At 42.3% G+C, this 23,287-nt stretch overlaps 1 protein-coding gene across 1 annotated transcript in view; it reads left to right on the top strand.

Annotated features, from left to right (window-relative positions):
• Window positions 1-325: 325 nt before the first annotated feature.
• NPAS2 (neuronal PAS domain protein 2) overlaps window positions 326-23,287 on the top strand; it is an 86,815-nt gene continuing 63,853 nt past the window's right edge. Inside the window, exons 1-4 of the mRNA XM_026659727.2 lie at window positions 326-378; window positions 6,167-6,315; window positions 12,827-12,918; window positions 21,552-21,641. Of these exons, the coding sequence (XP_026515512.1) occupies window positions 347-378; window positions 6,167-6,315; window positions 12,827-12,918; window positions 21,552-21,641 (363 nt within the window). The 5' untranslated portion in view covers window positions 326-346. The remainder of the gene's footprint in view (window positions 379-6,166; window positions 6,316-12,826; window positions 12,919-21,551; window positions 21,642-23,287) is intronic.

The following is a 23,287-nucleotide window of genomic DNA, read 5'->3' as shown; positions in this document are numbered from 1 at the left end:
CAGTAGACAGATTAGACTGTAAACTTTTCAGAGGAGGGACTGCCTTTTTGGTATGTGTTTTTACTTTGCCTACCACAATGGGGCCTTAATCTCTGATTGGAGCCCTTGGATGCTATTGCAGTACAAATCATTAATAATGAATCATAACATCTACAATAGATGGTTCTTAAAATTAAGGACTGAGTTTAAAACCCTGCTGACACACTTATTTGGCTTGGGTACTGTCAGTCTGTTATTAAAGTAAAGCAGAAGTGACTCTGAGATTAACCTGAAGGTAGAGCTAATGACATGACAACTTATAATAACTCTGCATTCTTTCAACAGAAAAAGCTATTTAGACAATCTCATGGATGAAAATGAGAAAGACAGGGCAAAGAGGTGAGCACTTTTTTTCTTTTATAACACTGTTCATTTTGTTGTGAACCTAAGATTTTATGTTGCTGCAAAAACTGTTTTTTCCATCCTAATTAATCAAAAGGGAAAGAAAAATAAAGCCAAATACAACTTGAAAAACTGATGAATCACAAAGCACTATTATCAGCCATCCTTTAAGAATAAAAACATGTCAATAGTGCTTCCTCTGAAAAATATCAGCAAGGCAAATACAAGGGTTATTTTTTCACATTACTGCATAGGATCAACCGAGGAACCTACAGAACGCTATTTCTGCCACAATACAACTGTCTAGTCTACTATGTGTATAAAATATCCATGTTATCATATAATCTTTTATGGAAAACACTTTGTAAAAGAAACACCAATTGTTCATTGAAAATAATGAGGTTTTCTTATTATGTTACTCAGTTTATACATGGGTAATTTTCTGATAATGATTTTGGGAAAAAATAAAACAAAAAATGACTAATACTCTCAAATCACCTTATCACCAAAAACCAATAATATTATAAACATTACTTCAGACCTAAACATAGTCTCCTTTCATATGTGCTTGTTATGGATTGGGTTAAACCCCATTGAAGCTAGGCTAAATGATGGCGCAGTTAAATGCCCCTTTGGTTAGTAATAGTCAAAACAATAGAAGCCACCACCAAACACACAGATCCACTTGGCAAGACTAAGTCAGAAGCTATGCCATGCAGGGTGAGGGGTTTACCGGGATTGATACAGCAAATGCAGGGGTTAAAGGATTGATTGATGGAGCTGTTGTGTGTGTCTGTGTTTTTGTGGAAAACCAGAGAAAACACTAGAAAGCAAGGACAGAAAAACGAAGGGCACAATCAGAACAAGCACTGGGAATGTGGTCTTAAGAAAACATAAGCGAGAGTTTAGGGAAAGAAAAAAAAGCTAAGAGAGACAGCTTTTGAGCTGAGTGCTGATTGGAAAAGGTGCCTGCTACTGTGAGCAAAAACACTGTCTCTTGTTGTTTCATTCCTGCTGTGTTCAGGGGAAAAGGTCTTTGTACATTCTTTGTAAATAAACAGTATTGCTTCAAAGAAACATCTGGTTCCATTACCAATTACTGCTCCTAACTGGAACAACCCACAAGATGCTGAATTTTTGGCTAATTGATTGGGTCTAAAGCAGTAACGTGCTATTAACTACAGTGGTAAAGTCACAGTTAATACATACACAGGAAATTGCTACTAACACTTTGTAGGGGTTGCCTTTTCAGGTAGAAAATCATTTGTTGCAGTAAAACTCCATAATAATTGGCTGGCGCCAGGAGTGTCACAGAATCTGTTTGCTAGCAGTTTTTTTGGAAGTGTGATCAGTACTGCAACCAGCAGTTTAACTGGTGTAGAAGGAGCCTTAGGTTGCGTGTATTTTTTTCCTTTGTTCTTTCTAATGAAAGTATTTCCAGTCCAGGCACAACTAGTTGGTCCAGGCTCGTCTCTTTTGATTCTTTTCCTGCTTCTTCCCTCCTGCAGCCTTTTTTCACTAATATAGGTCAGAACGCTCTGCAGCCCCGCTCAACTGTTCTCCTTTGCTTCTTTTCTAATTCATGCATGCTCGAGATACAGAAGCCCACTGTTTGATACCAGGAGCGATGTGCTGACCTAACTGCTGCAACCACTTAGGACTGCAAGGAATGTCTTCTGAGGCAAAGGGCCTATCAAAGTTTTCCCAAAGCCACTGTGCCAACAACACTCTTCACAAGGGACTTAATGCATGAGAGTTGCTAACCATAGTATTATTAATGCACACTACAAAGAAGCACAATGTAAGGATGCGCCTAACCATCTGTAAATAATGTAGACATCTGTGAATGGAGGAGGAGGATGAAGGGAATGGATGCCTCATGCCACATTACATCATGAAAAAGATGTCTTTGGAGATGGTATATCGCAGCTGAAAGTTTCATACAAAGTGTCAAGAATTATAACATTGCTGGAATGTGGAGTTGTTTTGCAGGGAGTGGGGAATAAAGCAAAGGGGAGAATAGAGGGAGGAATTCCAGATTTAACTGTCACTACCAGTTCACACACTTAGGTCCAAATTACTTGTATGATGCATGCAAGGCAACCATTCAAAAAGGGGGTTAGCGAGCAACATACACACAGAACGGACATAGGAAAACACATATCTTAAATAGTGGTAGTTATTACCATCTGCTGACATTTTAATGCCTCTTTTTTTTTGTAAGGAGCATTTTTGGTGATATATAGGGTCAAGCCTTTGTTAATATTTACTCAGAATCAAAATTCCATTCAGACAGTGTATCTTTTTCCCATCAGCATATGCCATATTGCTTTGAAGATAACCAGGAGGTACATAACCTGGACAAATGGTATGAATTGTGCAATCAGAATTTGCTTCCTTTAATAGTTTGATATAGTTTGTGTCGATGCCCTGTTCTGCAAGAGCTTTCAACACTGCATTGATCTCTGTGCTGTCGAGCGCTGCACTACAGATATAACCTTGTTTGATACTCTCGTTCGCATCCCAGTTAAGAAAGATGTGAAACAAGGAGACACGGTTTCACCAAAACTCTTCACAGCCTGCCTCAAAATGGTAATGAAGCGAATGAATTGGAAGGGTGGAATCAACATCAACGGAGAACAGTTAAACCATCTCAGATTTGCAGACGATATTGGGTTGATCACAGAAAATTATATCAAACTACAGAAAATGCTGCGAGAACTCAACACAAAAAGCAGCCAAGTCGGACTGAAAATTAACCGCTCCAAAACAAAATTTATGCGGTCTGATACCTTACCAAAAGTCCAAATGACAATCAAGGGAGAACAAATAGAAGAAGTTGAGTAATATGTCTATTTGGGCCAAGAAATTAACATGTGCCACGATCAGGAAGGTGAACTCTCGCAAAGAAAGAAAGCTGGTTGGTGCGCATTCAGTTCTATCAAGGATGTCCTCCAAGGAAAAATCAACAAGGCAACATGCGGCAGCCTCTTCAACTCAACAGTACTGCCAGCAATGTTGTATGGCAGCGAAACATGGGCACTGATGAAGACAGAGGAGCAGCCACTGTCTGTCACGGAGAGGGCTATGGAAAGAAGAATTCTGGGAATTTAAATGCGAGACTGAGTCCCCAATGAAGTGATCAGACAGCAGAGTGGAGTGCAGGATGTCGTTGTGGAGAGCAGGCATAGTAAAATGTGATGGGCCAGGCATATAACGAGGCTCACTGACAATCGATGGACTACAGCTGTCGGTGAGTGGTACCCACAGGAACTGAAACGACCACTTGGCCAACCTCCAAAGAGAAGGGAAGATTTTATCATGAAAAGACATGGCTGCACATGGAGAAGGAAGGCCAGGATACGAGACGAATGGAAGACGTGTTGTGATTGGCGCAATCTGTATGAGGGCTGAAGGACTGATCCATCAAGGTGATCAAGGTGAATGGTATGAAATTAAGATAAAGACAACTTCAGCAGAGTATCAGGGATAGTGCCCTAATAGTGAGATTTACTAGACTATGGAATAAGTTTCCAAGGGAAGTGATGGAACCTGCATTGTTCAAGACATTTAAAACTGGACTGAACAAAGCACTAGCAAATATAGAATCCTGCATAGGCAAAGGGATAGATTAGATGACGTAATCAGGTTTTCTGTTTTCTTCCTTTAAGGATTCTACTCTGTTCATTGATTTGGCTCTTGGTAGAGTTATTTCCACTACAGAAGTTTTCAGATTTCCTTTGTGAATAAAATGTCAAGTGTTAAAAATAGGTACTTTCTGGTTTCTGTCAAAACATCTTTTACTTTCTGGGCAAGCAACACATACTCTATATATGGTTGGGGAGTTTCAGTTTTTGAAGGAATGGGAGCCTTCAAGCTAACCCGGGCTGAGGATTGAATTACATGAAAATAAAATGTTGGTTTTCTTTAAATCTACTTGAATTGTTCGGAAATACGATGAAGATGGATTCAAATCTTGTCCCAACAGTCTTCTGCACGTGTAACAGGAGTAGGCTTAAATCCGTTAGACAAAATCCACCTAACCTTTTGTGTTCAAAGCTGTAAAATAACCAAAGATTGGCTTCTTTCCAGTGCATCTCAAAAAGTATTCAGGCCAGAGAGCAAGACAAACAAAAATTACACACACACACACACACCGGTCACTGGTAACGTATGGAAGCCTCCATTGTGATATCTCTGCTGAAAATATTTATTGTCATATTGGTTCTTAGAGGAATGTCAAAGTTGGGTTAAATTCTATTCTTATTTACACCAGTGTATGCCCAGGTTTCTTCATTAACTGCAGTGGTATTACTGGATTGACGCTGGTGTTACTTTTAGAAGAAGTTGGCCTGTTAATTATTAAATCCTGTCTATTTCTAACCACGTTTTTAGCTCGTTATACATTTAAGCCAAATAAATCTTAGCCTATGATGTTCTTGTTTGCCTGGAATCTTTCAATGGAGTAAGCAGAAGTTCTGGCATATTTTACAGTTCATTTTCTGCCTGGTCATATAAGCCTAGGAGATACCCTCCTAGAAAACTGTCCATTAACATACATAAAAAAAATTTCATACTGGGAGACCAAGGGTGCACTGAAGAGTACAATTCTTAGTTTACAGATTAGTGTACAATGAATAAAAATTAAAATACAGCTACTGAGCAGATTGTTAGAAACAGTAATAGTAGCATTGTGGTAGTGTCTAAAAGCCCCAGATGAAATTGGGGCCTCATTGTTCTACTGTACAAACACATAAAAAGAGACAGTCCCTGCCCCAGAGATGCTGGAATTAGGAGTTTGGAGGGTGCTGCCGCAACCCTTGGCTTGAAGTGGTTTCCACTGTACGGAGTTTACAGTTTGGTTCAATGGCTCTCAGCTCCCTCACTATAAAAATTGTTCCAGCAACCCTGCCCTGCCCTGAAGAATTTACAATTTAAATAGACAAGACGCATAAAGGGAGTCGTATTATCCCCATTTTACAGATAGAGAATTGAGGCACAGTGAAATTAAGTGACTTACCCAATGGCACATATAGAGTCTGTGACAAAACTGGGACTTGAACCTAGAATCACAGTCCAGTGACTAAACCACAAGACCAACTTTCCTTTCTACAATTAAACTTGTGCAGGATGCTTATAAACTGCCATAGTTTTTTTACTTTTTTATCTGACCAAGAAATAATTTAGGATACCTAAGTGTTTTGATCAGCCCAAAAGTTTGAGCATTATAAATTGTTTTCTGGGCCAACAAAATGTGTTGCCATATTATTTACCTTGTCTACTTACAATCTTGCTTTACGGAAAGTACCTCAGCATAGAATGCATGAATTTTGAGTACACACACACATATGAAAACCAGTGCTCACAAGACAAGTTTTATGATTTGTCAGAAAACAAGGACATGAAATTCCTCCACATCTTGTCCTGCTGCTGGAGTGATAGGGGGAGGACAGAAGAGCCAACATGTGCTCACTGAGTGAGCACAGGAATAAGATAATAAAGTCACAGAGCAAAGATGGGAATAAAATCCAGCTCTGTTGTTTCCCAGCCTAGCACTCTATCCATTGGACCATGCTGCTTTTCAAGATGTCCCAGCAAAGAGGTCACAAAGATGACAGTAAGAAAGGCCAGTTCTTGGTTGTTTATTTAGCTTTGCCTGGTGCCAGCCATCAGTGTTCACACACTGATGCATAGAGAGTTCATTTTCTAAATAATATGTCGCAAGAAGAATATGTAATGATTACTCTTTCTAGGTCCATTCATTATTTTTTTTTCATACTTATAGGGCTTCCCGTAACAAGTCTGAAAAGAAGAGACGTGACCAATTCAATGTTCTCATCAAAGAGCTCAGCTCCATGCTTCCAGGCAACACCCGTAAAATGGACAAAACTACAGTGCTTGAAAAAGTCATTGGCTTTCTGCAGAAACACAATGGTAAAAATTGCTAAACCTATCCATGCACCGTCAAACTGTACCAAATCCTTGTTACTCCAGTGATGGTCAGAGTGGCTCAAGTGGTTAAAAATTTCATAGTAAGATTTTTTCCAAGTCATGGTTTATGCCGAGAAAACTTAAGGGTACCATGCAACTCAAATCAGTCTCCTCAGCTGCTCCTTGGTACAGGGTAGTACTTATCCTACTTGCTCTGTAGTATATGCCTGTTCAGACCTGATGGACTTGCTCAAGACTGCCTTTCTTGATCACAATATTCCTTTTGATTGTTGGGCTCAAGTGAATGAAGCCGGTCAGTCCTTTGACGTTCTAAAGCACAGGATGTGTGCCTCCCTAGCTGACTGAATATCAGGCAGCCAGGGAAGAAATGCAAAGGACACAGAGCTCTGAAGTGGACCTGTGAGCTAAGCAGGGGAGGGACTTGTGCTCTGAACAAAAAAGTGATCAGGAGGGAAAGAGGAAGCTCCCTTCGCCTGACACCAACAGACTTCTGACTGGAGGGGGGAAATATTCTTCTTAGCTTCTCTAAAAGTAGATGTAGGGAGCCAGTCTGTTCCCTCCTGGGGCATTGTGAAAGGGGGCTGTGACTCCTGCACACTGTGGGCCCTGAGTATGAAAAAGAATCAGCTTTAGGGGATAGGGGATAGGGGAGTTATCATATGAGACGCTTGCCTGTGTGCCTCTGTACATTCCTGGTGGGTTTGGAGTGGGGTTGTTTTCCCTGGATAAGCCAACCTGCTACTAAGCCAGCATCCATAGTCTTGTCTCTCCTAGGTCTCAGTTTCTACTTCACCATGCCCAATACACCTTTTAACAGATGAAAATCCATCAAGCATTCTTTTTAAAAAAAAAAAATTGGAGAAAGTGAAGGCTCAAGGTTGCAAATTTAAATAATTTTCTATACAGAAAATATCTTAAAGAAAGATGACATGTCATTCTTTCTGGCTGTAAAATATTGATCATTTTTTCTCTGGCACTTGGATCCATGTGCCATCACACCAAGCAGGCTGAAGGGTGAAGAAAGGAGGGGAGCGCAGAACTAATGTGTGTATAGTGTAGTACAATGGGAAATTCTGACATTAAGGGCCAAATTTTTATAATTGGTTTAATAAATTGTATTCACAAATATTTGCTTGCATGAATTTGGGGGACTTCTACCCAATGTGCACAAGCAAATACCAGTTTTTCATTTGCATAACATGTAGGTGCAAATTTTGTTTGATTTTGAGGCCATTTGCAAATTTGGCATAGAAGAGTACAATAAAGACAGCTGCTGAATAGTGATGACGGCCAGACATTTATTTTAAAATATATCTGAAGGGTGAATTTTTATTCTCATAAAAACGTGTCAGCTCTACCATTATATCTCAGTACTGATCTCTAACCCTTGCTGTTCCCTTGGGGGCCACTGAACAAAAACTATAAATGTGCTGAATTGTACCACTGATCTGTGATGTGAGCAAAGTTTAGAGACAGATCACCTCTTGCTGAAGGAATCCTGAGGCTAGGGTGGAATACTGCAAATTTTGCCTTGCAGAGGCTGATGGTTCTACCAAAGATGTGGGGTTGCCCCTGCCTCATGCCCCATGAAATGGGCAAATCATAGAATCATAGAATATCAGGGTTGGAAGGGACCTCAGGAGGTCATCTAGTCCAACCCCCTGCTCAAAGCAGGACCAATTCCCAACTAAATCATCCTAGTCAGGGCTTTGTCAAGCCGGGCCTTAAAAACCTCCAAGGAAGGAGATTCCACCACCTCCCTAGGTAAAGCATTCCAGTGCTTCACCACCCTCCTAGTGAAATAGTGTTTCCTAATATCCAACCTAGACCTCCCCCACTGCAACTTGAGACCATTGCTCCTTGTTCTGTCAACTGCCACCACTGAGAACAGCCGAGCTCCATCCTCTTTGGAACCCCCCTTCAGGTAGTTGAAAGCAGCTATCAAATCCCCCCTCATTCTTCTCTTCTGGAGACTAAACAATCCCAGTTCCCTCAGCCTCTCCTCATAAGTCATGTGCTCCAGACCCCTAATCATTTTTGTTGCCCTCCGCTGGACTCTTTCCAATATTTCCACATCCTTCTTGTAGTGTGGGGCCCAAAACTGGACACAGTACTCCAGATGAGGCCTCACCAATGTCGCATAAAGGGGAATGATCACGTCCCTCGATCTGCTGGCAATGCCCCTACTTATACAGCCCAAAATGCCATTAGCCTTCTTGGCAACAAGAGCACACTGTTGACTCATATCCAGCTTCTCGTCCACTGTGACCCCTAGGTCCTTTTCTGCAGAACTGCTACCTAGCCATTCGGTCCCTAGTCTGTAGCAGTGCATAGGATTCTTCCGTCCTAAGTGCAGGACTCTGCACTTGTCCTTGTTGAACCTCATCAGGTTTCTTTTGGCCCAATCCTCCAATTTGTCTAGGTCCCTCTGTATCTGATCCCTTCCCTCCAGCGTATCTACCACGCCTCCCAGTTTAGTGTCATCTGCAAACTTGCTGAGAGTGCAGTCCACACCATCCTCCAGATCATTAATAAAGATATTAAACAAAACCGGCCCCAGGACCGACCCTTGGGGCACTCCGCTTGAAACCGGCTGCCAACTAGACATGGAGCCATTGATCACTACCCGTTGAGCCCGACGATCAAGCCAGCTTTCTATCCACCTTACAGTCCATTCATCCAGCCCATACTTCTTTAACTTGGTGGCAAGAATACTGTGGGAGACCGTATCAAAAGCTTTGCTAAAGTCAAGGAATAACACATCCACTGCTTTCCCCTCATCCACAGAGCCAGTTATCTCCTCATAGAAGGCAATTAGGTTAGTCAGGCACAACTTCCCCTTGGTGAATCCATGCTGACTGTTCCTGATCACTTTCCTCTCCTCTACGTGTTTCATAATTGATTCCTTGAGGACCTGCTCCATGATTTTTCCAGATGCTTCAGCCCCCACAAATCATAGAGCCCTTGAGATCTTGGGAAATGATCTGGAAGTCTTGACCATTCACTTGAAGGCTTTGTGCAGGCTCCAAGTTCCTGGCAGGATGGCAGTGGCTCTCAACCTTTCCAGACAACTACACCCCTTTCAGCAGTTTGATTTGTCTTGCGTATCCCAAGTTACACCTCCCTTAAAAACTACTTGTTTACAAAATCAGACATAGAAATACAAAAGTGTCACAGCCACACTATTACTGAAAAAATTGATTACTTTCTCATTTTTACCATATAATTATAAAATAAATCAATTGGAATATAAATACTGTAATTACATTTCAGTGTATAGTATATAAAGCAATATAAGCAAGTCATTGTCTGTATGAAATTTTAGTTTGTACTGACTTTGCTAGTGCTTTTTATGTAGCCTGTTGTAAAACTTGGCAAATATCTAGATGAGTTGATGTACCCCCTGGAAGATCTCTGCGTATCCCCAGGGGTACATGTACCTCTGGTTTAGAACCACTGCAATGGGGGAGATCTGCACACGGAGGGTTCCCTTATGCATGCACATCAGCCTCAAATCAGGAACAAGACTAAGAGCACCAGAATACCGTATCACTTGTAATCTAAGCCAACTTTGACAGTAGGGCACAGTTACCAACTTTCATGCGGTAAATAAGCTCCCTGACTTTCACAATAAGCCAAAAATCAAGCTAATCCCATTTCAAAACAAGGCCAAAACAAGCCAATTCCTAAGAACCCCAACACTCTATGGGACTAGATCCCCCTGGCGTGCAGTCGGGGACTGTGGTGGGCCCGCTGTGCACCCCAACTCTCTCCCTCTCTTGCCCCTGCTTGCCCCAGCTTGCTGGGAGCCGATCAAAAAAAAAGAAGCAACAAGCTACAACGAGCAACAAGCTACAAGCCAAAAACTAGCCAACAAGCAACTCAAAACAAGCCCAATTTCTGCGTTTTTTTCGCGGGTTTGGCATGTCTGCAGTAGAGACTGATTCTAATTTGATAAGGCCTCTTTACACTGCTCAGGTAGTGTATACACAGTTCTGGAACAGTGTAAATGGGCCACATCTCCAGATGTGACAGTCCTTAAGCCCATTAGGAATCCCAGTGACTTCACTAGAACTCCATATGGGTAAAGGGGTCCAACCTCACAGAGCAGCTTGCAGGACTGGGGCCTAGTGAATTAGTCTATGCCACTTTGCTCTCTTTTATTCCTTGGACAATCTTTCCACCTTCTCAGAGTTGAGACATATGGGTGTAATGAAGAAGCAGATAAAACTCTTACATCATGACACCAACATAATTAAGTCACAAATGTCAAAATAATTGAGGAAAGAATGATAGTTAATCTGATATTGCAGTGATGGTTTTCTTTTAATGAAATATTGCCATAGACAAGATGATTTCATGCAAGAGGGCATGATTGAGACATCTGAAAGTTTCATTATATCTGTTATTCTTTTACAGCTTCTTTGGTGACCGTAATGATATATCTTTCTTTTTAGCTGCCCAAGGCAGAGTAAAGGAAGATGTTAATATGCACACTTTAAAAAATCAACTAAAGAACAACCACATAGGAACTGAATAAGTGTAAATGAAGTAGCAGATAGTGCCAATAATTTACTCAAAAAAGGCATTTTACTTTCTTTTACCTGATTGTTCTCTGTTTAGTAAACAGCCTATGATTGTATATAGAGGTTGGACTGAATTGCTACTGGTTTTGTACTCTTTAAAAAAAAAAAAAAGAAAGAAAAATACTTTTCAGACAAAAATCTATTATTTAAAAGTTTAAATCAATAGTAGATATGCAACATACTTCAAAACAAACAATACAGTTTAAAAACATTGCTTTATCCACACTGCATATGATAGTTTTATTTGTTGTATTCAATACTATTTTCTCTTACATTCAGCTTTCTAAACCAAGAATTTAGTTATAACAGAAAAGCAGATCAATTTTCAGATTTCTTGCTCAAGAAACAGTCTCTTTCTATTAATCCAAGGAAGCTTGCCAAAATTCAAATAATTCTTCCAGAAATTGATTTTTCAAATATGCCATTTTTTCCATGGTAGTATCTACTCTAAAATATTCTGCATTTTGCAGGGTACATATAAAGAGCTGATTGGAGCTGATCCTTTTTTCCCCAGCCATCTGCTGAACATTCTGGGCCGGTAAAGCCACTGCATTGTGGTATCAAGACAACCCCAGCAATGCTGAAAACGTTAATTTAGTGGGAAACAGACTGCTGCAGCTCCACTGATAAAAGCACTAACCTGTGCTTGTGTGCGTGCTTTGGTTTACTTCCATGAGACACTTCACACAGACACTGTTATAGGTTTACTGCCTTTTAAATCGTTCAGCCATTTTTATGTTTGTGGTCAGTCTCCTGAAACAGAGAGAACATGGTGTTAAGTCCTCTATAAATGTTGATAGATTAGGTTAATCAGAGTAGAGTAGAGAGGCCACATTTACCCTCGACCGGACCAGCAGTGCTAGTGCTCAAGTGTACTTTTATTAGAGCTGGGTGAATACTGAACAGAATATTAGGCAAATTTTGAGAAATGAATCAAATAATTTAACTGACAAATACATTCTTACATTACTTACCCACTGAGGTCCATAATATACCAGTACTAATTGGAAATGTTATTTGAAATAAATTATTCAACAAACTCTCATTTGGGTTCAGTCTTAACTACAGAGCTGTGATTTATAATTATCATACACTTGCACTTCTCCGAGTGAAAACTTACAGGGGACGAGTGCCCTAGGAGTGTTTATTGGATGGTGCTTCCATGTGGCGGAACAGAATGCCACCATCAAACCACCAGACAGGTTCACAGTCAGATTTTTATTTTAAAGGATAGGAGATTGCATTTTCCAACTGGTTTTTGTGAGTGAAGCTCTGGTTTGCTCTCCCATCCTCCGGCCTACACTGCACTGTGGAGCTGGCTGGAGATGCTGTGAGGGGAGAAGGATGCTCCATCACAAGAGATGTTATAAATTGTACATTCCACCTGTGCACCAAACAACTGGGGAAGCGATTGTGGTTTCTAAGGCACAGTCCTCCAGCTTCCTCAAGGATGCTTTTCACTGCCCCTACTCGGCGTTGTGGCTGTAGGCCAAAATCTAGCCCTGGGTCATTCCCATCCTGAGTCTGAAACTCAGTAAACCGTAACTACATATTTGATATATGCTAATCCTCATCCTGATTTTAATTTTGCTCAGGCCTTTTTTTTTATTATTCAGTATTCACCTAGGCAACGCACTGATTGAAAACAATGGTCATTTGACTGCAAACTCCCATTGAAGACAATGGGGTTTGGCTGAATGAAAACTGAGTAAGGACCTCCGGACATGGCCCAATGAGGATATTATCCATATTCTTGCACTGCATGCATGACCCATGCTTGAAAATCTCTATTCATTTCAAGTGATACAAAATATTTACATCCCTTAGTAGCAGTTTGTATAAAGTTTTGCAAAATATACTTTTTCTTTGGATTTAAAAAAAAAATTGTAATGTTGTTATTTGTTTAGAAGTCTCAGCACAGACAGAGATTTGTGAAATTCAGCAAGACTGGAAGCCTTCGTTTCTCAGCAATGAAGAATTCACCCAGCTGATGTTGGAGGTAAAAATGCATATACTTTTGCTATGGATGTGCACGTTGTTCTAGAGCAACAATATGTCTGTGATGCCAAAAAGAGAAGAACTTTAGATTTTATTGTACTCGACCATAAAGCAGAGCCACCATGAAACAAAAAGACTGGAAACCAATACGGTTCCATGGGGTTCCATTCCATGCTTGGACACTGCAGTAACCGAAGTACTGCAGTCAATAGAAATCCACTTTTTAAAAAATGCTACACACACATATTAAATGTAATACATAAAATAAATTCAAATTATGATTTACATTTTATTGCTACAAATATAAGATAGGGAAAGGGAAAGCTTGCCATATCTCTCCGTTTTTGTATATATATTATTATTATTTTATTTAACATGTATACTGCATTGGCACCTAAAGGTCATCCATGCCACAACCCTATTGTGCTAGGTATTATACAAACAGAGAAAATGACAGCCCCTGTTGACTTGACACCATTAATACTACCAGTGCAATCATTTCCAAAGTTCCTTTCAAAGACATCTTTATTATAATAGGGAGCACAAGCACTTTGCAATTATATTCTATTAAATTACATTTAAATTATACCATAGGAGTTTCTAAAACTAGCAGCGATTTTTAGGGAAATGACTCAATGATGTTTGTGTAGGTTTGATATGAAATCCAAATGAGCTGCCAAAATGTAATTTTCTATCTTATAAATAACTACAGCTTTGTTAATTGTCTTTTCTGATACTAAAAATGTAAAGGTTATCTGGTTTTGGAGTGTCATTTAATAACACGTTTTCACTGCGTATTTGTTTTCTCTGCTGTGATTTATGGACGTTAGTATGAAGAAAAACGTGTGAATGGACGTGATTCACTCTATGGGTGCAGGGAGATACAAATAGTCAGCAGGAGCAACTATCCTGTCCTTGGAGTGGGTAGCTGTACATTCTCTCTGAGGTGCCACTATTTGGTCACATTACCTTTTAGTTTTTCATGATAAGTTTTCTTCTTGTTAAATATTTAACTTCCCTTTCTGTTAATGCTCATGCTTTGAAGCAAATGGAAATAATTAACTAATAGTTTTGTTTGTTACAGCTGTTAGTTTGCATCTGTTGTATCTGTCTTAGGTTTTTCTATGGCACTCGTGAATGTTGCAGGCCAGTTTTTAAGGGACACTTCATTTGCACTTGCTTGGCATAATTGTAGATTCTCATTTCAGTGCACAGGAATTTACACACATAACTCCCTTCACATTGAATTAAAAATATTCCCTTGAGGTGGAAACAAATGAATGGATGGATGACTTGGGTTCTTCTTCGAGTGCTTGTCCCTGTGGGTACTCTCTGTGGGTTGGAATGCACTCCGTGTGCCTGAGACCGGAAGTGTCCACCAGTCCATGCCTGCACCCTACCCCACCTCCTGCTCTAAACTGAGAGTACAAGGGGTGCTGCGGACTGACCAAATCTCCAATTCCTTTCTACCACTTGTGGTCTGAGAGGGAACCCCTCAGTGTTTGCAGCTTTTTGCTAGTGTTCCCACTCAAACTTTCTTGTATTGTATTCTTAGATACAGTGGATGCCACTTGACAGCAACCCTGATATCAACAATTTCTAGTTAATAGCAACATTTTGCCAGAAACTCATCCCATCCCATACCATCCCATACCATACCATCGACTTCGGTGTTAACAGGATTTGGATATTGGCAGTGACATGCCACATATTGAGAACTTCTTTTAGAAGAAAGGCCCTAACTGCAGGCAGGTTTGTGAGGCAGGAGCTAGGGAAGGAAGGGCTGGGACATGTCTTCCTTGGCTTCAGCCCCGCAAACCTGCCTGTGCTCAGGGACCCCACAGGAGGCATGGGGATGGGGGCCCCACATGTCCGTCCAGTGGGGGAGCCCCTGCTGGAGTACTGATGCTGCAGGCTGGGTGGGGAGGCTGTGGGCAGGGAAAGGGGCTGCAGTCCAGATGCCAGGGTTTTCAGCTGGGAGCTCGCAGAGCTGCACGGTACCTCTCTCTGCTGCTGCCCTGCCCTCAGCTTCCCCTCCTCCTGGAAAGCCCCCGCATCCAGGCTGCAGCCCCTCTCCCCGCGGCTGTCGTGCCTGCAGGCAGGTTGGGGGCTGCAGCGAGGGAAGGTACGTCATTGCCAATATCTGACACCCCCCAGTGAGTGCACTCTGACCCCGAAAACGGTGGAGAAAAAGTACATTTGTGTTCCCACCCCATCCTGAACTCTGTAGTGGTCCAGGTCGGGGAGGCTTTAGCCAGGGTCCATGGGTGTAATTGCACCCTCAGAAATCAGACCCGAATTCACTTGCATTTGGCACAGGACCCCTATCTCAGGTTTGGTTCAGCTGGGCCAAATTTGCATGAGTGGCATTGCAACCTGGTGTGTGGGGGCAAAGCAGCAGGTTGCAATGCCTGGAGTGGGAAGCTGGGCCCAGCCCCATGGAACAGGAGCTCCCACTGTGGGGTGAGTGCAGGGTGGGTTCACTGTCCAGCCACACTCTCCCTGGGTCTGTCCACCCCTCCTAACTGGGCTGGGATTAGGCTTGTGGTGCCAGAGCAGACGGTGTTGCTGCAGGTGGTTGGTGCCTCCATGGAAGTTCAGTACAGTGCTCCTATTGCAGGGTACCTTCACTCTGAGGCTACATTCGCTGCAGGTCCAGGCTGCCAACGAGCATAACAAACTGCTCCAACCTAGGCCCACCCCTTCAGACCAGGATGACAAGAACTAGATCTCTTCAGTAGGAGAAACAAATTTCAGCCAGGCCCCAATTCCGGGCCATCTTTGACTACGGGAAATTGTTGCCAGACCATCTCATCAAGTGTTGCTGGATGCAGCGGATATGTTTTTTCATTCCATGGCGACTTTGGTTATCATGAGGTGCATGACTGCAATCCTCGGGGTTCCCCAAGGAGGTCCAGGCAACAGTAGAATATCTCCCCTTGTAGGGTAACAACCTGTTTAGTGAGAAAACAGATGAGTCATTTCATTCCCTTAAGAACTGTCACACACCACTCTGCTCTTTGGGGAACTGTGCCCTGGCACCCTGGAGGAAATATTCCCAGCTGCCTCCTCCATCCTGTCCCTCTGCCCTTCTGTCATCCAAGGGTCTGTGAGCCTCCTTGGAAACATCAAAGGGCGCAAAGTAGCAGGTAAATGCACCACTCTTTAGTCCCAGACTCCCACCAACAAAGGATGCTTGAGAATCACCAACAAGTCTTCGCACTTCCCTTTCTCTGCACTGCCCTTATCCCACACTCTTTGGGGGCTGCCTGGCCCCTTTCCTCCTTATGTGGCATCACATCACATTGGATAAATGGGTCCTCAACAGCTTCTCGACTGGCGACACTATCAAATTCCTGTCTTCCCTTCTCCAAAATCCCATTCCCTGTCCTTCTTCGGGGACCCTTCTCACAAGAGGACTCACACACAGGAAGAGGGCTCCCAAATCCAGCTAGATAGAGCCTGTGCCTCCTCAACTCAGGGGGAAAGGCTTTTACTACAGATATTTCCTCATCCCCAAAAAGAAAGGGAGCTGGAGACCCATCCTACACCTCAGACAGCTGAATGTCTTCATGTGCCCATTTGAGATTCAGGATGACCACCTTGATCTTAATAATCTCCTCCCTACAGAAAGGCGACTGGTTTGCGGCTCTCAATTTGAAGGATGCCTACTTTCATATAGACATTCATCCAGGACACAGGAGATTCCTGCGCTCCATGCTGAGCCTCGAGCACTTTCAATTCAGAGTTCTTCCCTTCGGCATCTCAGCGGCCCCAAGAGGTTTCACAAAGGCACTTTCCATGGTAGCAGCAAGTCTGAATCTGTAAGACAGCCCAATATTTCCTTACCTTGATGATTGGCTGCTCACAGGTCAGTCGTATCAGGAGGCGCAGATGGCGGTCCTCTCCTGATGCAATCGCTTTTACTTCTTGGGACTTCAGGTAAATCTAGAAAGGTCCACTTCAGGCCCCACACAAGTTTTAGTATTTAACCGGGTGAATCTGAACTCGATTTTGGGCAAGGCGTACTTAAGTCAGGATACATTCCTCACGATGAGGGATCTCACCACCTAACTTTGACTCATCCCCTGGATAGCAGTCCGATCCTGCCTGGTTCTTTCCAGGCCATATGAATTCCTGCATCTACTATTCTATTAGTGATTCTCATACAGGAGTCTGGGGCCCCCTGGAGGACTGCAAGTAGGTTTCAGGGAGTCCGCCAAGCAGGGCCGGCATTAGACTTGCTGGGGCCCAGGGCAGAAAGCCAAAGCCCCACCACCTGGGGCTGAAGTCTGGGGCCCCGAGGCCCACCACCTGTGGCTGAAGCCTAAGCCTGAGCAACTTAGCTTCACGCAGCCTCCTGTGGTGTGTGGCCCCAGGCAGTTGCCCTGCTTGCTACCCCCTAACGCTGGCCCTGGCTTTTATATGCAGAAAAACAGTTGTTGTGGCACAGTTGGGCCGTGGTTACAGCATGTTGTGGGGGGGGGCCTCAGAAAGAAAAAGGTTGAGAACCACTGATCTATGTGACACCCTTCCCAAGTCTGTACCTCTGGTGTCTTCAGGCATGTTTGTGGATGGTTTACACTCCAGGTAGGGACACCCGTGACAAATGAGTCTTGCTTCCTCAGAACATCCTAATGTCATTCACCTGGTGGGAAATCAAAGACACTGTCTGCATAGGGGTTCCTTTATTCCCCTACCACCAAAAAAAGACATTAATTATGGGTGCCTCCATGCTTGACTGAGAAGCTAACCTGGATGACCATCTAGACCATCCTGCACTTCACAAGAAACCAAACGGCATAACAATCTTTTCAAGCTTTGGACAGTGCATGAAGCTCGCAAGAGGTTTCTTCCCTTCATCTGTATTGCACATGTTGAACTCTTGTCAGACAACATGACTAAAATATTTTATATAAACCAACAAGGAGGAGTGAAGTCTGCCCCACTCTGCATGGAAGCAGTCAAACTCTGGAACTGGTTCATCCGGCATCAGATCCCCATCTCAGCAGTGCACCTACTGGCAGTAACGAACATCTTGGCAGACAGCCTCTGCAGGCTTTTTCCATAAAGATCATGAGGGGGAGATCCACCCTTTGGCCATGCAGTACTTCTTCTGGTAGTGGAGCTCGTTCCATCCTGGGACGTCTTTGTGACCCAAGCGACCAAGAAAGTGTCTAGTATAATGCTCCTAAGCTGCCCACAGGCACAACTCCAGAGGGATTCCTTCTTATAGTGATTGGACCCACCAATGTACGCCTTCCCTCCCATTCCCTTATTCCCTGGTGTCCTCAGGAAGATCAAGCAGGTTGAGACAACAGTAATCCTGTTAGCACCTTGCTGGCCAAGACAACTTTGGTTCACCACCATCCCATAGGTGGCCTCTCGCCCATGCATACACCTGCCACCGGAGCACAGGGAGGTGCCTAACAGATACTGCTACTGAAATATCTTCTAGTCTTAGGCACAAGGAGCGCATGTGCACTCACAGTGAATAACCATTGGGACCACACATCTCGAAGAATTCCAGTTATTACAAGATAAGTAACTTTCCTTTTTTTTTTTTTTTTCTTGTAGGGTAGTTACCAATAGAAGATAGCACTATGATTCTTCATGAGCCAGTGCTTAGTAGATATTGGGAGGTCCTGTTGAACTGCGCTCTCTCTCTCTCTCTCTCTCTCTGTGCTTGGTCACCCAAACAAGTCCTAACTTACTATGTTTGGACAAGACTCTGTTTAAAAATATTCTTTGTCCAGCTATAAAAGCTTGCTTTTTGCAAGCAATGGCTCAAAAAAAAACCCCAACGTGTATTTGACTGCAGTGAAATGGCTGCTGTCTTGATAATGACTTGATCCCGCACCATTCTTGAGAGCATGAAAGCAGAAGCTGCTAAAGTGGGACTTTGAAACAGTACACAGAAGATCAAGACTATGGAGATAGGAGAGAATGCTGTCAACACTGGCAGATGTGAAATTGAAGGAGAAGAGTACGAAAGAGTTGATGATTTAGTCTATCTTGGAAGTACAATATCTGCCAAGGGCCAGCTCACTAAAGAAATGAAGGCAAGAAACAGTAAAACCAGAAGTTCATTTTCCTGTTTTTCAATCAGCTGGAAGAGTAAGAAGATGTATCTTGCACACTACAAAGAGATTGTACAATGCTATTGTCCTTCCAACACTACTGTCCACACCTCAGAAATGTGGCAGATGTGGAAGCACACAACAGGAAGTTGAATGGATTCCACCATGTTGTTTAAGAAGAATCCTGGGAATTCATTGTAGAGATTGTGTGAACAATGTGGAAGTGTGGTGCCCCGGTTCAGCAGACTGTGGACTCAATAATTAGACAGACACTGCCACCGTGATTTCGCCATGTTATCATGCGACCCTGTGGCAGAAGCACAAGGTATCTTAGATTGGATTCCACCTGGAGGGAAGAGAAGAGATGGAGGACAAAGAATGACCTATCACAGGAGGATTGAAAAGGATGCTGCCAGCATGGAGACATCCTATGAAGGAATCAAACACCTTGCTCTGGACAGACAGTGATGGGAAAAATGGGTTGACTCATGTGCCAGTAGGCACAGGAGATTCTAAGTCTAAGTTTAAGCACCATGGGAATTTGGTCGTTGATTTAGAAGGGAACAGTATTAATTTATATCTGTACAATTGTAATTTTTACAGCTGAATAACCTTTGATGAGAGAGACACCATATTAATGTTAGACGGACTATTTTCAAATAAGTAAAATAAAATTATATATGCATACGTTAATTTGATTTCCCCACAGAATTATAATGTGAGTTAATTTGTATGATTTGCATCAGATATTAAATACAGACTTAATACAAAACACCTCACCATAGTAACAGGCATAACCCAGCTGCCCTGCAGTGCCACTGTTCTCCTTCCTGGGTTAATTGCTTTAATGCTTTTAGAAAATATTTTAAATGTATGACAGAAAAATATTATCTGCACCTAAATTTAACAGAACCAAACTAACTATAAGAGCTAGTGAACATAGTCTTCCACTGAGGTATAAATTATTGACCTGATTGTCAAAGGTTTGGAGCACCTGAAGATCTCATTGATGTAAGCAGGCATGGGTGCTGAGCACTTCTGGCAACCAAGACATATGTTTATTTATTGAAAAATATTGATTATTTTTTAAAATGTCTTGAATTATATGGGAATTCCTGAGAGGTGCCAGGTCACCCTGAGTTCTCATTGGAGTCAATGGGATGTAAAGGTACTGAGCATCTCACAGGATCTACCCCTAGACTGTCATGATTTGGAGGTCATGCAGTATAACATCATTAAAAGGTAATATTCCCTAGATTTGCAATAAGATCTTGCATTTAACCTATGACCTCAATGTCACAGTAATCTGGCTTTTTTCAATACACCTGCACAGTAACAGATCTCTCCAATAGCATATGTATGAGCCTTATTCTAATTAGTTAATGTTTGTAACATTTGTGTTGCTCCAATAATGATCATAGAATCATAGAAGATTAGGGTTGGAAGAGACCTCAGGAGGTCATCTAGTCCAACCCCCTGCTCAAAGCAGGACCAACAGCAACTAAATCATCCCAGACAGGGCTTTGTCAAGCTGGGCCTTAAAAATCTCTAAGGATGGAGATTCCACCACCTCCCTAGGTGACTGGCACCAATATCAGAACTTTGATTGATAGATTTATGGATCCAGACCTGCTCCCACTGAAGTCAATGGGAGTTTTGCTATTGGCTCATCAACTTCAGTGGGAGCAGGACTGGAGCTATGAATTTAATACTGTACTTGACCAAATATTGTAAGTGCTTCTTATTTGTTTGCTTCTCCTTGTTGGAGTAGTAGATGAGGCCTTGCTTTAGATACACTTAGAAGGTTTAGCTTGAGACGGAATAGGCTATTGATTTCAGATATGGCTATGAGCAAAATATTTTTACATGATAAAATATTTTAGGGTGATATTTTCTCCGATGCAGAGGGCTGGTACAAGGCTGGTGCCCCCACATAAATCCCAGGGCAAGAGAATCTGCTGCTGTGTGGGATTTAAGTAATGCTCAAGTGCTATATTGGCTCTCTGCACAAAGGTGAATTGTACCACTAATGAATAATCTAATACCATGATCTTTAAAATAAGTCACTCAGTTAAACCTGAAGCTAAAGCTTATTTGATCATTTCTTTTGCTTTTATTTACATGAAAGCTTAGTAATATACAATGTTACATTAATACAAACAGATTAATTTTGTGGGTAATTATTATTTGAGATAGCACTGCGTCCTTTCATGATACTTTGATATTTACACAGAGCTAACTTTTTTTAATAAATTCCAAGGATCCAGGCTTAGCAATTTTGCATTATTATTAATTTAAAAACTGATATTTGAAATATTCTTGTAAGCCTTTTGTTGTCTCAGCTAGTATATTTTGCTGAACTACAAAGAACACTGTATAAGTGAGATAAGACTGTGAAATCAGAGAATTACTGTTGTGCAACTTGAGATAATGTTCCTACAACCTACTAATAATGTGGTGGTGAGGTAAAAGGTTTTGATCAATGTACAATGAGAATTACTAATAAAAGCCCATACTACTGTTAAAGAACTCTCCACTTGTGCATTTCTCTTAGGCATTAGATGGCTTCCTTATAGCAGTCACCACAGATGGAACCATTGTATATGTTTCTGACAGTATTACACCTCTACTTGGACATTTACCCGTGAGTAATTCTTGCACACTCTTTTGCAGATACAAATTATGGGTCAATCCTGTAAACACCAAAACCTGCATGTAGTGCTTATTCTTGTGAGTAGTAATCCCATTGATTTCTATGAATATTCACTCTGGGGGCAGGACTGGGCCCCCAATTTATTTCTAGCATTGGTTAAAAAGGGGGGGGGAGATGAAAATGTTGTGACTTTTTCCCATCAAAATTAAAAATTTATAATTTCTAAAAATATCCAACCAGTGATCTTTGGGTTTTTTTAGTATGATTCATACACTTCAGTTCCCTGTTGCTGTGAAACATTTAAAACTAGACAAGACAAAGTTCTGAAGGATATTCTGGTGTGGAGAGGGACAATATGACCTAACTTCTTTTCCATCTTTGGTTTCTAGGAAAAATATAAAATGGTTTCTAGTTAAGGCTAAGATTTAGTCACGGGTATTTTTAGTAAAAGTCATGGACAGGTCATGGGCAATAAACAAAAATTAATGAGAAATACCCATAACTAAATCTTCTCCTGGGGCCCTGCTGCTCTGGAGGGCCCTGAGGTGCCGCTGCTCTGGGAGGCACTTACTCCAGCAGTGGGGGCTGACTGCCCTGACAGCCCACTGCTCCGAGGCCCCTGGGGACTGCTCTCCCGACAGCCTCCAGGGCCGCTTCTCCAGCTGTCCCCGGGACTGCTGCTGCTTGGACAGTCCCCAAGGCTACCCCCAGGACTGATGCTGCTCAGGCCAGCCGGACCGGCCACTGCAGCTGCGGAAGACAAGAAGGTCACGGAAAGTCATGGAATCCGTAACTTCCACAACCTCTGTGACAGAATCACAGTCTTACTTATAGTTGATGGGGAATAGTGCTGCTGGTGATGATGGCCTTCTGAGATGTGCACTGAGGGTCTGGTTCTACTCCATTGAAATAAAGGGCAAAACTCCTATTGACTTCAGTGGAATAGGATCAGATCCTGAACTGGTTGACTGATGTCACAAGGCTGTTGGGCTGTGAAGGTCTGCTGCTGGTCTGGTGCCTTCCAAAGGAAAGCAGGCCTTTTAAGGATTGTTCCCAGGAAGGTGGGAGTGGTGGAGCTGCTGCTGTATGTGGCTGTGTGTTGGGGGGGGGGATTGGTTACTGGGTCTCGTGTCCCAAAGACCTTCCTGTGCTATGCTGTGTCTAGCGTGGGGAGCAGGGGAGAAGAGTTGGGTTTTTTCTGCTCCTGCTGGTGATACTGGACTGGGACAGATGGTATGATAATTAAGGCATTAATCCTCACTCATTTTTAGTAGTTCAGTCTCCATATAAATACACAGCCAGAAGCAACAGGAAGCACTTCTATTCCACATGCTTTTTTTTTTTTGCTTAGGAAAATTGTAATTATGTTTTACGCTCATTTCGCCATTCAGCCAAATATGTTAAATATATTCCATCCAACAAAATATACCTAACATATTCCACTAAACTATAATACGATGAGTAATTATTTTCTCCTTAGGTGAAACAATGTCGTGAACGTAGGAATATTGCTATGCAACAGTAACAAACGAACAGGAGTACTTGTGGCACCTTAGAGACTAACAAATTTATTAGAGCATAAGCTTTCGTGGGCTACAACCCATGCATCCGAAGAAGTGGGTTGTAGCCCACGAAAG

This window comes from Terrapene carolina, unplaced genomic scaffold (assembly GCF_002925995.2).
Source record: "Terrapene carolina triunguis isolate 2854851 unplaced genomic scaffold, T_m_triunguis-2.0 Scaffold21, whole genome shotgun sequence".
NCBI classification, from domain to species: Eukaryota; Metazoa; Chordata; order Testudines; family Emydidae; genus Terrapene; species Terrapene triunguis.
The sequence above is the reverse complement of the archived record's forward strand: the minus strand, read 5'-3'. Positions and strand labels throughout refer to the sequence as shown.